The sequence below is a fragment of the Nyctereutes procyonoides genome, unplaced genomic scaffold, assembly GCF_905146905.1.
Source record: "Nyctereutes procyonoides isolate TBG_1078 unplaced genomic scaffold, NYPRO_anot_genome, whole genome shotgun sequence".
Lineage (NCBI taxonomy): Eukaryota > Metazoa > Chordata > Mammalia > Carnivora > Canidae > Nyctereutes > Nyctereutes procyonoides.
The window spans coordinates 2,892,414-2,906,804 of record NW_026575129.1 but is presented as its reverse complement, the minus strand read 5'-3'; the positions used below and the strand labels follow the sequence as shown (position 1 = coordinate 2,906,804).

General features: G+C 33.9%; 1 protein-coding gene across 2 annotated transcripts in view; it reads left to right on the top strand.

Annotated features, from left to right (window-relative positions):
* The window catches only part of AP3B1 (adaptor related protein complex 3 subunit beta 1), a 263,801-nt gene that overhangs the window by 97,682 nt on the left and 151,728 nt on the right, over positions 1–14,391 (top strand). For both annotated transcript variants that reach the window (XM_055342262.1, XM_055342261.1), the window contains exon 8: positions 13,371–13,526. In XM_055342262.1, the coding sequence (XP_055198237.1) occupies positions 13,371–13,526 (156 nt within the window). The remainder of the gene's footprint in view (positions 1–13,370; positions 13,527–14,391) is intronic.

Here is a 14,391-nt window from a genome sequence, read left to right as displayed (position 1 = left end):
GGGTGGCGCAGTGGTTGGGCGCCTGCCTTTGGCCCAGGGCGCGATCCTGGAGACTGGGGATCGAATCCCACATCGGGCTCCCAGTGCATGGAGCCTGCTTCTCCCTCTGCCTGTGTCTCTGCCTCTCTCTCTCTCTCTGTGTGTGTGACTATCATAAATTAAAAAAAAAAAAAGACATTCTTTTTAATGGTGCTGGGAAAACTGGACAGCTACATGCAAATGAGTGAAACTAGACCACTTTCTTATGCCATATACAAAAATAAGCACAAAATGGATTAAAGTCCTAAATGTAGGAGCTGAAACAAACTCCTAGAAGAAAACATGCAGTTTGATAACCAATATGACAATATTTTGGGGAGTATGTCTCATTAATTAGAAACAACAATAGCAAAAAAAGAAAAAGAAATGGGACTACATCAAACTAAAGAGCTTTTATACAGTGAAGGAAACCATCAACATAAAGAAAAGGCAACCTAGGGATCCCTGGGTGGCGCAGCGGTTTGGCGCCTGCCTTTGGCCCAGGGTGCGATTCTGGAGACCCCGGATCGAATCCCACGTCGGGCTCCCGGTGCATGGAGCCTGCTTCTCCCTCTGCCTGTGTCTCTGCCTCTTTCTCTCTCTCTCTCTCTCTCTCTCTCTCTCTCTCTCTCTCTCTGTGACTATCATAAAATAAATAAAAATTTAAAAAAAAAAAGAAAAGGCAACCTGAGTGAGAAAAGATACTTGCAAATGATACATTTGATAGGTTGATATCCAAAATATATAAAGAACTCAATACACCTCAACAACAATAGAACAAAATCCGATTAAAAAGTGAGTGGAGGACTTGAATAGAGTTTTCCAAAGAAGAACTACAGATGGCCAACAGATGAAAAGATACTCAATATCACTGATCATCAGGGAAATACAAATAAAAACCACAATGAGGTACCACCTCTCACCTGTCAGAATGGCCATTACCTAGACGAAAGAAACAGGTGTTGGCAAGGAAGTGCAGAAAAAGGAACTCTCATGCACTGTTGGTGGGATTGTAAATTGGTGCAGCTGCTACGGGAAACAGTCTACAGATTCCTCAAAATATTAAAAATAGAATCACTATCCGGTCCATTATTTTCATTTCTGGTTATTTATCCAAAGAAAATGAAAACATGAATTCAAAGTTACGCCTACACCCATAAGTTCATTGTAGCATTATTTACAAAATAGTCAAGATACGAAGCAACCTAAAAGTGTTCATCAGTGGATAAATGGGTAAAGATGTGACACACACACATACACATAGAGTGAAATATTAGCCATAAAAAGAATGAAATGTTGCCATTTGCAATAACACGGAGATACCTAGAAAGTACTATGCTAAGTAAAGTAAGTCAGGCAGAGAGAGACAAATACTATATGATTTTATCTATATGTACAATCTAAAAAAGAAAATAGAGACAGAATTAGAACAAATTGGTGGTTGCCGAGGGGGGCGGGTTTTGGGGTTGGACAGAACAGGTGAAGGGGATTACGAGGTACAGACTTCCACTTATAAGTAGGTCATGGGGATGTGGGGAGTTAGTATGTAGCATAAAGATTATAGTCAGTGATATTGTAAGTTTGTATAGTGATAGTAACTGGACCTATGAGATGATCATTTCATAAAGTACAAAAATATTCAATCACTGTCATACACCAGAAAATATGATATTGTATGTTAATATGTTAATTATAAATCAGTAATTTAAGAAAGCCTTCTATGTTGTTTTGGATAACAACCCTTTATCAGATGTTTCTTTTCCAAATATTTCTCCCATGTCTGTGGCTTGTCTTCCCTTTGTTTTGACATAGTCTGTTGCAAAGCATATGTTTCTGATTTTAAAGCAATCCAGCATTATGAATTATTATTTTCATGGATTGTGCCTTTAGTGTTTTATCTAAAAATCACCACCATATCCAGGTTCATCTAGAGTTTGTCATGTGTTATATTCTGGGACTTTATAGTTTCTGTTTTATAATGGTCTGTAAACCTTTTTTTGAGTGAGATTTTGGAGTATAAAGTCTGGGTAAATTGATTTTTTTTAATTAGATAAATGTCCAGTTGTTCCAGCACCATTTGTTGGAAAGACTACCTTTTCTCCATAGATTTGCCTTTGCCCCTTTTTCAAGTATCAGTTGGCTACATAGTCATGTGGGCCTGTTTTTGTGTTCTATCACATTACCTGTTCTGTCACATTACGCTAGTACCACAGTGTCTTGAACTGTAGCGTTATAGTAGATCATGAAGTCAGACTCAATATTTAAATTTTTAATTATGGAAAAATTTAAGCATCACAGAAGTATCTGACAGTTCATTGAATACCTGTATATACATCACCTGGTCATCAAGTCATGGCTGCTATCCCTTTTCTCTCCCTTTCTACTACTACTTCCCTTTTCTACTTCTACTTCCAGATTTTATATAAAATTATTGATGCTCTAGATATAATTTCATTCTATCTATTCAGAATATTTCTTTTTTTTAAAAGATTTTATTTATTTATGCATGAGAGGCAGAGAGAGAGAGAGGCAGAGGCAGGCAGAGACACAGGCAGAGGGAGAAGCAGGCTCCATACAGGGAGCCTGACGTGGGACTCGATCTCCGGTCTCCAGGGAAGAAGGTGACGCTAAACTGCTGAGCCACCAGGGGCTGCCCTATTCAATATTCCTAAAACTATCTTCACTTTAAGGAAACTAAAAAGTTTTCCTAAGTGTAAATTGGTTCCTGTTTTCTGAAAGAGATTTGTTTCAGCTTGAATGTATGCTGTTTTTGAAAGATGAAGAAAGCCTGTTTGTTGCAATATATAGTTTTAATTTATACACACACGTATATTTTAAATCTCAGGAAAATACGTAATTCATTTATAAGTACAATTTCTTAATACTCATTTTTAAGAATTTTATCACGTGTATTTTATGTATTTTGTGTTCTCAATAACTAGGACTCTTTTTTTTTTTTTTTTTTTTTGTCACCTGGTAGTTTTTCATAAGGTAATATCTTTAATTCTGCTTGGGTTGAGATAAACATCACCTAGGCATTCTCAAAGAAATACATTTCAAGCCTCCAGTAAACATTCACATATTAGCATAGGTATTATTTGGAATTCTTCTGTAAGGTAGATCTGGCTTTTCTTTCTCATTTATTTTTCAGTCATTTGTGTATATAACTCTGGATGTAGAAATACTTATTTTATTCTTTGGGTTATAAATTAATACTATTATATTTAATTTGTTGCCCAGATTTTTCAGCTTTGGCCTTAAGGAGTTTGTTTAAATTTTAAGTTATTTTTTACTTCTCTTTGCTTTAGAACCATCCATTTTTCCAAGGTACAAAAGAACAGGTTTTAAAGGTTCATTGATTTGTCTTTTTCTATCAGTCAGATTTCTTCGAAATGTTTCTATTTTTTTATAATAGTCCTATTAGTAACTTCTTGAAATAAAGGTGACATTACTTGATGATTGTGTCATTTGAAATATCACCAAAATAAACCACAATATAAAGTGATTAATTAATATCCATTAGAAACCCTATGTATGATAATGCATCATTTCTCCAGGCTCAATAGAATACACTTTGAAAACAAATTTCTATTTTCCTGCTCCATGATAGAGAAGATATAATATTTTCTCTTTTTAAGTTTTACCTTTTATTATCTGTATATTAGGAAACTAGACTATTAAGATGGTTAAATTATTTGTATAATATACTCTGAATAAGGACTTTATATTTAGAATAATTTTTAAAGGCTTCATAATAACATCTCAGCTATGTAGGAGAGGTCTTTCTACTTAGTTCCAAATTCACAGATGTATTACAAAAACTGAGACTGCGTCATATCATTCTTTAGATAAAAATATTAGAAGGTACAGAATAAGTTATCAAAATTATGCAGTTTCACTAAAAATTTAAAAATAAAAATACCATATGATCCAATATTCCACTGCTGGACATTTACTCAAAGAAAATGAAAACACTAATTCAAAAAGGTACATGCACCCCTGTATTTATTGTAGCATTATTTATAATAGCCAAGACATGGAAGCAACCTAAGGGATCATCGATAAATGAATGGGCAGGGATGTGTACACACACACGTACACACACACACACACACACACACACAGAAATATCACACAGTCTTAAAAAAGATGAGATCATGGGCCTGGGTGGCACAGTCAGGTAAACTGTCCGACTCTTGCTTTCAGCTCGTTATAATCTCAGAGTTGTGAGATTGAGCCTATGTCAGGCTCTGTGCTGGGCATGGAGTCTCTTTCTCTCTGCCCCTCCCTACTCTCCCCCAACAGATAAGATCATTCCATTTGTGACAGCACGGATGGACTTAGAGGATGTAAAGCTAAGTGAAATAAGTCAGATCTGAGAAAGATATATACTATATTATTTCATTCATATTTGAACTTGAAAAAAATAGATGAATAAACAAAGAAAAAGCAGAATCAGACCTATAAATACAGAGAACAAACTGATGATTGCCAGAAGGGAGGAGAGAGGAGGCAGGTTGGGAAAAACAGGTGAAGAGGATGGTGGGATATAGGCTTCCATTTATGGAATGAGTAAGTCATAGAAATAAAAGACACAGCATAGAGAATCTAATCAGTGATTATAGTCATAATATATGATGATAGATGGTAGCTGTAATTGTGGTGAGGGTAGCATAATGTATATAAACTTTGAATCATTACTTTGTACATTTGAAACTAATGTAACACTGTGTTTCAACCATACTATATTCAACAAAACAAAACAAAATCAGTGCCACTCTTCTAAGTATTTTATTTTGGAAAATACAGTTTTTTTCATTAAATATATGTTATCAAAAATAACATATTTCCAAATATTGCTTTCAAGTACACATGGAATTATATTAAAGTTTAATATCTGGACTATTATCTGTAAGCACAGATTTTTTTCTTTGTGGTCTGTGGAAATTATGACAAATATAAAATTAGTCAAAGTCAAATTTCAAAAGGTTTCTCTAATAACTTTATAAGTGGTTGCTGAAGTTACAACACCTTATATCGAAATTATATCGAAATGATCTTAAAAAGTTAATGTCACTTTTTTTTTAGTTAATGTCACTTTTATATAAAAACTAATAGTGTTGAATTCCTTCCCAAAAGCTTGATCTTATCCACATTAATTCCTTGAGCATATAATCTATAGTTATTTTACAGCCCATGTTAAATTTTTATCTTTAATCCCTATTATCTAGCTTCTTTCTATTTGTATTTTTTCTTGTTTTGTATTCACATCATTGTGTCTTTTCTTATATACACATTTTAAAAAGTTTTTATTGAAGTAGAAATGTATAATGTCCATGTGGCAGAAGCAAATTTCTTTGCCAGAATTTTCACAAAATGAATACACACATGTATTGAGTACTCAGATTAAGAAACATATATTTCAGAAGCTCCTCTTTTGCCTCTTTCTACTTAATATCCTGTTTGCATTTTGAAATGGAAACTGAATCCTTACCCTAATGACGTCAGCTTTCCTTTTTTCTTCCCTTCTTTTCCTTCTTTAGTTTATAAAAATTTGTTGAACTAATTTGAAGCTTTGGATTATAGATTTTTGTTTGCTTGTGGAATATTACCAGGGTAAGGGTATCAATAATCTGATTCACTTTATCATTTTAGTTATAGGTTGAGATGATTAAAAGCTGGGCTTTAATTTTAGCATCTTTATTCTCTAAAAGGCTTTATTTATTAATTTATTTACCTAATTAAATTCACTTTTAAGATTCTCAGGCTTTTAAACTAAAGAATCATGAGAGTTAGTAGGAATTTTGCTTTTTGGTGTGTCTTGATGTCTAGTTTTTGTTTCTGTATTTTTGTGAATCTGCTGAAAGCTCTGCTCAATTATAGGCCTCTCAGCCTCCTGTTAAGTAATAACACATGTTTTTAGGGAAAAGCAATTACAAATCTCAGTCGGATTTCTAGATGTACTACTCCTGGGTCTTGCCTACATAATTCATCACTGTTCTTTTTACTTGTTAGTGCCTTCAGATATATTTCATGTTTTGTCTCTTTAGCGATTACTGGAAGCAGAATTCTGTAATCCTGGATTACTTGTTTTTAAAGTGAGCTTTTTTTTTTTTTTAAAGATTTTATTTATTTATTCATGAGAGACACAGAGAGAGAGGGGCAGAGACACAGGCAGAGGGAGAAGCAGGCTCCATACAGGAAGCCTGACGTGGGACTCAATCCTGCGACTCCAGGATCACGCCCTGGGCCGAAGGCAGCGCTAAACCACTGAGCCACCCACGCTGCCCTAAAGTGAGCTTTAAAGTCTTTATTTATAATGACATTTTTGGGACACCTGGATGACTCGGTTGAATATCTGCCATCAGCTCAGGTCATGATCCCGGGGTCCTGGGATCAAGCCCCCAGTTGGGCTCCCTGCTGAGTGGGGAGTTGTCTTCTCCTTCTGCCCATCCAACAGCTCGTGCTTTCTCTCTCTCTCTCTCTCTCTCTCTCTCTCTCTACGATACACAAAATCTCAAAAAAAAAAAAAAAGACATTTTTGTCACTGGAGTTTGGGACTTCTTTTAAGCATCTATAACTAGCATTTAAAAAAAAAATAACTAGCATTGATTAAAGTTGTTTCTCTATAATGACTTCTCCGAATAGTACATCATGATCAGAAAATAAACAGTTGTCGAAGAACCTCATGTTATATTTGTAAATTCTTATATATGAGACAATTTCTTTCTGGAGGGAAATTTCAGGGGTAAACTTTTCTTTATATTTGGCAACTAGGTATATTTGATTTGAGGTAAATTAATGGTTCCTAGAAAGAAAATTTCTTAATAAAAGCAATGGTAATAGCTATTACTTGAGTGTTTAATATGCAGAAGACACAGAATGCCTTGTATAACCTCCACTAAAGTAATCAGTCTTTATAAACACTTTTTGATACAGGTACTGCTTTTATTCTCTTTTACAGATGAGTAAATTAACACAAGAAGAGATCAAGTAATTTACCAGCCATTGCTGTTATGGAAGTGGTGTTATGTGTAGTATATATCTATTTTGGTTGTCTGCATGTAGCTTCCATTCTCTTTGGGCTGATGTCTGTTCTGATGGATTGAACACCTGTGAAAATATAGCCAGCAGCAACATAGATTCAGATATAAATTATTGGAGATTGGTTCCCATTCTATATGGAACCTTATCTCATTCATTAACCTCATAAAAACATCAGCCCTTCCTTTATTAATTAAGCAATGCGACTATATCTTTTATTAAAATAATATAATTGAACTTAAATAAAGTATATTAATAATGAAGGAGAAATGGAATGAGTGAGTGCTTAGTAGCTTTTTATGTGCATTTGAGGATTTTGCTTGTTAGATTGTGTTAACACAGCAGTTTCATCATATATCAATTTCAGGTTAGAGTTTCAACTTTCATTTGATTAAAGTGGATCATCTCTTCCTGTAAGCGGCCTGAGGTGATCTTTGAAAGTGGCTCGCTGTTTAGCCCGTTAAACCCTACAAAATCATATAAATCAGAAGGCTCAAATCTTCGTGTTCACCTTAAGAACACATTTGTGAAACTTCCCAGGCCATCAAGACTATGCATCTGAAAAGCCATCAGATATCTGAAAGTTGTCACTTTGCAGAAGCAATGTGTGCCATTCCATCACTACAGTGATGGATTGGTAGGTATGCCCAGGCCAAACAGTGGGGCTGGACACTGGGTCCGTGACCCAAAAAGAGTACTGAAATTTTACTGTACATGCTTTACAATGTGGAGAGTAATACTGAACTTAAGGATTCAGATGTAAATTCTGGTGAACAAAGACATTTGTTGATGTGGCATTGAATTTATAGGGCTCTTGGTTGGATTAACCTATATAAGAGCTCTCCCTGCCACGTTGAGGTGATCCTTACTGAAAAAGAGTGGATTGTTCCTAAACCAGAGCAGGTTGCACAGAAGAAAAAGATATCCCAGAAAAAACTGAAAAAACAAAAACTTATGGCTCATAAGTAAATTCTGCATAAAATAAATGCAAATATAGTCCCCCTTCCTTTTTTTTTTTTTTGCCTTTAGAGGACTGGAAGATACAGTTGACCCTTGAACAACACAGGTTTGAACTGTGCAGGTCCCATATACATAGATTTTTTTTTTCAATACAGTATTGTACTATAAATGTATTTTCTCATGATTTTTTTTAGCGTTTTCTTGTCTCTAGCTAACTTTATTGTATGTAATACATATATTACACATATGTGTAATACATATTGTGTTTAATACATATACAAAGTATATGTTAATTGTTTATGTTATCAGTAAGGCTTTGATTAACAGTAGGCTATTAGTTGGTAAGTTTTTAGGGAATCAAAAGTTAATATTGAGATTTTCAGCTGTGTAGGGGTTAGTACCCCTAAGCCCCATGTTGTCAAGGATCAACTGTAGTTTATTTTTTTTTTCAACTATAGTTTATTTTGAATTATGCATTCAAAGGAAGATGATAATGTTACAATATCTAGTTTACTTATTTTAAAATTTACTTAGTTTTAAAAACACTCCTTTTGTTTCCAGAGAGGAGTATTATTTTGTGTTTTTTGTGTTTGGAGTCTTTCTTAAGATTTTTTTATGATGAATTTTAAAAATGTTGAAATAATATGCTTCTAAAAACCTAATAGTTGTATTTTGTTGAAAAGTATTTTCAGTGATAGTTAAGTCAAGATTTAAGTAAAGATTGTATATTATCTGCACATACTTGGCAAGGGAAAAATACTTCTTTAAGTGGTATTAACCTATAACATTTAAGATCATGTCTTTTATTATTGTAACAATGAATAAATATATACAAATAGTTTTTAAATAATTTATTGACTTAGAGTGCCTGGTCACAAGTTCAAGCCTGGTGTTGGGTTCTACTCTGGGAGTGGAACCTACTTAAAAAAAAAAGAAGAAGAAGAAAGAAAAAAGGAATAATTAGTTTGTTGATTTTTTTTTTCTCTTTAGTTTTATTTAATTGAACTTCTTAATTTAAGAGAACTGTGGTTTCACATGCTGTTTTAAGAATACAGGTCTGGTGTAACCTATGCTTATTTTCCTCCAGTGGCAGTGTCTTGCAAAACTAGTAAGATATTGACACTCATAAAGTCAAGACTCAGAATATTTCCATCACTGAGATCCTTCATGTTGTCATTGCATCTCTAAACCTACTTCATTCCCTGTTCTTAACTTGCCCCTCTAAATCCCCAGCAATCAATAATTGGTTCTCTCTATATAATTTTATCATTTCAAGAATGGTATATAAGTGGAATAATACAGTATGTAACCTTTTAGGATTTTTCTCACTCATCATACTTCCTTGTAGATTTATCAAAGTTGTTGTGTGTATCGTTGTTTGTTTCTTTTTATTTCTGAGTGGTATTCCATGGCATAAATATTTAACCATTTTATTTACCATTCGTTTAACCATTCATTCATTGAAGGACATCTGAGTTGTTTCCATTTTGGCTAATAGGAATAAAGCTGCTATGAATACTTGTGTACAGGTTTTTGTATGAGAATAAATTTCTCTTTTCCACTCAATTTTCTCAATTCCATTGAGATTAATGCCCAGTGGAGCGATTACCAGATTGTATTATAATTCCAAGTTTAGTTTTGTAAGAAATTGCCAAACTGTGAGTGGTTGTAATCTTTTATGGTCATCACCAGCATATAAAGTGATCTATTTCCGCTGTGTTCTTACTATCATTTGCTGTTGTCACTATGTTTTTATATAAGATGAGACCCATTTTGATATGTGTGTAGTCTTAATGTTGCTCTAGTTTGAATTTGTGTTTTCCTAATAGGTAATGTGCTTTTTGCCGTTTTGTAATATGTCCTTTGGTGAATTATTTGTTGAAGTCTGTATTAGTTTGCTAGCACTGCTGTAACGAAATACCAAACAGGGTGGCTTGATTAACATATTTATTTCTCACATTCTTGCACTTCTTCCAGGAGGCTGGGAGGTCAAGATCAAGGTGTTGGAAAGTTTGCTTTCTCTTGAGGCATCTCTGTTTGGCTTGCAAATGGCTGTCTTCTGACTGTGTACTCACATGGGCTTTTTTGTGTGTGTGTGTGTGCCACCATTGATGTCTGTCTCTTTCTTCTTATAAGTACACTAGTCCTGTTGGATTAGGGTGCCCCCCCTTCCCCCATGGTCTCAATTAAATTTAATTACCTCTTTAAAGGCCGTAGTTTGGCTTAGGGTCACTTGCTTCAACATGTGAATTTGTAGAATCAGAAGTGCAGTACAGTTCATAATGATAATCTTTTGCCCTTTTTTAAATTGAAAAAAAATTTTTTTAACTGTTAAGTTTTAGGAGTTATCTTTGTATTCCGGATACTAGTCTTTTGTCATACATATGTATGGTTCTAGGTATTTCTGACAGTCTAGAATTTTTTTATTCCTTTTAAGAGTTTTTCATAGAGCAGGAACTTTTAACTTTGATGAGATCCAATTTATTAATGTTCCCTTTTATGAGCTGTGCTTTTGGTGTCAAGTTTAAAACTCTTAGTTATGTAACTGTTTTAAAAACTCTTCTGCCATGTTGAAGTAAAAATGGTTAGGGATCATGAATTAAACTTTTTGTTTTGTTAGGGGGAATTTGTGAATTCTTAGAGGATTCACTTAGAAATAGGGCCAGGTCATTCATGAACAAAAGAAACTACTGGGAGATGTTTTTTCATGGATTGTCTTCATTTTTGCAGCTCTTCCGCATAAGGTTTTCTTTTGGACTATCTTTTAAGGGTGTTTGTATAGCAAACAGCCTTGAAAAAGAGAGATTCTTACACCCCCTGGACACAGTTATCTTACCTGATAACATCATTAGTGGCTTGATTATCCAAGCTGGGAATGGGGACATCTTCATTAAGTGCTCCTATTTCATCCTTCACATTCACTCACTGCATCCTATTGATTTCAACTTCTGAGTGGTTCTCGAATTTACATTTTTTTCCTTATCACTAATTGCTCTGATTCATTACCACCACCTCTCCAGTGTCTTTTCTATCATGTTGCTTTCCAGATTTTTTCTTTTTGTCTTTAGTTTTATTTAATATGTTTTGTTATGGATTTCTTTTTAGGGTTTACTCACCTTATTCAATCTGAAGGGTTTTTTTTTTTTTTGGCCAAATATAGTAACTTTTCAGTCATTATTTCTTGGAATAGTCACCCACCCTTACCCTTTTTCTTCTCTGTTTCCAAGATTCAGATGACAATAGATGTTATTTTGTTATAGTTCTGCAAGTCCTCAAAGGTCTGTATTGTTTTGAGGGGGAGTGTTTTTCTTTTTGTTTTTCCTTTGTCCTCAGTCTGTTTTTTCACTGTTGTTCATAATGGGCAATTTCTCTTTTATTATGGCTCAGATCACTGATGGTTTCCTTGTCCCTTTAATACTGCTTTTGAATTTAGCCATTGTTTAGTTTTGATTCCTGTATTTTTCAGTTGTAACATTTCTGTTTGGTCTTTTATTTTTTATATATCCTACTTTTTTTCTTTAGACTTTGTAACTCTTTGCTAAGTCCTTCTATTTTTCATTTATTTCAAGAATGTTCCTAGTCGCTCACTGAAGCATTTTTATGATGGCTGCTGTAAAATCTTAATCAGATAATCCTAATATTCCTGTCATTTTAGTGTTGGTATCTACTGGTTATCTCTTTTCATCCAGTTTTAGATCTTCTTTGTACTTGGAATGATGAGTAATTTTTATTGAAACCTGGATATTTTGGCTATTATGAGATTCTGGATTTTATTTAGATCTTCTGTTTTATCTGGGTTTGTTTGATACCCTGCATTAGAGAAGGATGGGGGATGTGCTGCCTTAGTACTGCCAGGGCATGGTAGAAGTCCAGTTTCCCCATTCAGTCTCCATTGACACATGAGGGAGGTTGTTTTTGCTGTTACTATGGACGTTTTCTGTCTCCTGAGTAATTCTGTCCTGATGACTGACAGTCTGGGAGGAATAGAAAGCCTCTTAGCTGTTCTACATGTTTCTTCCACTAGTGTCATTGGTACCACTGGGTGGTGTTGCTGTAAATCTCGAGTGTTCACTCAGTATTTTCTTACACTAGCTCAGTGGGGAGGGATAAGGTCACTTTGTTTTTGATAGGCAGACTTAGATGTGCAAGTTCCTCACTTTGTCTTCATTGATACCATGGAGGTGCCTTGTTATCTCCTGGTGGAAATTAAAGTCTTGGCTATGGTGGCCTTTTTGATATCACTCCAGTGGGATGATTGAAGCATCTTATTACAGCATGGCAAGGTTGGAAGTGTAGGCTCCTACATCCACCTTTGCTGATAGGGGTAGGAATGGGACTTTAGTTTTTTCTCTATTGGTAGTCGCAGTAAAGTAGTTATTTTCTGGAAAAAAAAAAAGTCTTGCTAGATTTTCTTTTTCTGGGTCCTTTTGGCTACAGAGATCAGGCTTTTGGAGGGTTTATCTCTGGTTGGTATTTTTGGCTTATTAGCTTCTGAGTTTTTGATATATGTGGTAAAAATGAAACCCCAAGGAATTTAACTGTTGTTTCATTCTTTGGGTCCTGAGATCCATATCCAGTCTTTCTTCTCTCTTACCTTTCCTATTTTTTATATAATTTCTCCAGTTTCTAGTTGTATATAGAGGAATAGGGAAAAGTACATCTACGCCATCTTTTCAGAAGTGAAAAGTATGTTTCAGGTAGTTAGTAACAAAAATTACCTCTAAACAGTCCTTGAACTGGATCCAGGTAGAAATTATTGTCTTTGTATGCTTTTTATTTGTTTTTAAGACTGCCTGTAGGCAGATTTTATTGGCAGATATAACAATGAACTCAAAAGTACAAAGTAAAAGTATAGAATCAATCCCTGTGGATATACATAAGTATCAAACTGAGTCTTTCTTGACAACATAGGGATGTACTTAATCTCTAGTTTTTAACCTGTCAAGTTTTATTATGATTTCTTTTATGTGTGCTACAGTTGAAACATTCTCTTTGTTTTGATCATTTGATCCAGTTACAGAGTGACTGATAATGTAAGGAATTAGTTCTCAGGTTTTAGGTAATCTTATATTATAGGCTTTGCTAGAGTCTCATTGTCAAGTTATGCCTTTGGTCAGCTATGGATATATCTATGGGGATTTAATATTTTCAGAGGTTTACTATATAATATAAAAGAAGTTCTATTTATAGCACTAAAATATAGTTATAAAATATGAGAAAAAGCAAGGTGTTTCTTTTATACAGGTAGCATAATATTTTCAAATTCCTTTCAACAGTAATATCCTACAGTAAAATACTCTCATGACTATAGATGTTAAAAAGAAAGTTTTCTTTGTCTTTTATTACAGGATGATGGTTTAGAAGATAATGAAAAGAACTTCTATGAATCTGATGATGAACAGAAGGAAAAGACTGACCAAAAGAAGAAGCCATATGCTATGGATCCAGACCATAGACTTTTAATTCGGAATACAAAGCCTTTGCTTCAGAGCAGGAATGCAGCGGTATGCTAAAACCCTTATAAGAAATAATTCACAGATTCTTTTAAACAGTGGTTAAAAGTATGTAAGTTTAGTAAATGATTTTTCAGTGTGCTAATGGAGCATTTGTTTATTTGATTATACACCAAGAAATCAGGTTTTGATGAGATTACTTGGTTTGGTAGTTACGTGTCTACTGGACTTCATTTACTTTTTGTGGTTCTGTTACTTGGCTTTTCCTAAGATAAGAGCTCAAGATATTTCTCACTGTATTGGAAGACTGTGCTACATTTCTCTCTTATGTGAATGTAGTTGAGAGTACTTCATCTGGTATCAGTCCATAATATTCATATGAAACTATAATAAGAGTTTTAAGAGACTAACATATAAAGAAAGTGTCTAGTATAATACCACATACATAATAAATTTTAACTGGTAGGAATAGCGTTAAAAATCACTTTCACTTGAGTCCTCAGTTTTTGTTTTACATCTTTTTGTTTTAAATACACTTTATATTTCAAAAGAAAACAAGGGCAAAATAAAAAATTAGGAAATAAGGGCTAGCAAAACTTTAAAGAAATTAAAACATATTCCCATCACTCAGAAGTCAGTTATGTTTTGATGCATTTTCTTCTGGACCCTTTTTCTTCATAAATATACATATATTCACATGTGTATGTTTACACATACATATTTTTTAAATCATGATAAAAATAATACTGTACATAGTACTTTTTAACCTTTTTTTCCTAGTCAGTCCTGTCTATTTCAATAAAGTTTTTTCTCATTTAATACCAATTTATTTTAAATTATCTTTTATAAATAGATAATTTAAACCATTATCTATTGTACCTGTCCCCCCCCCCCTTTCTTTTTTTGGTACCTGGTT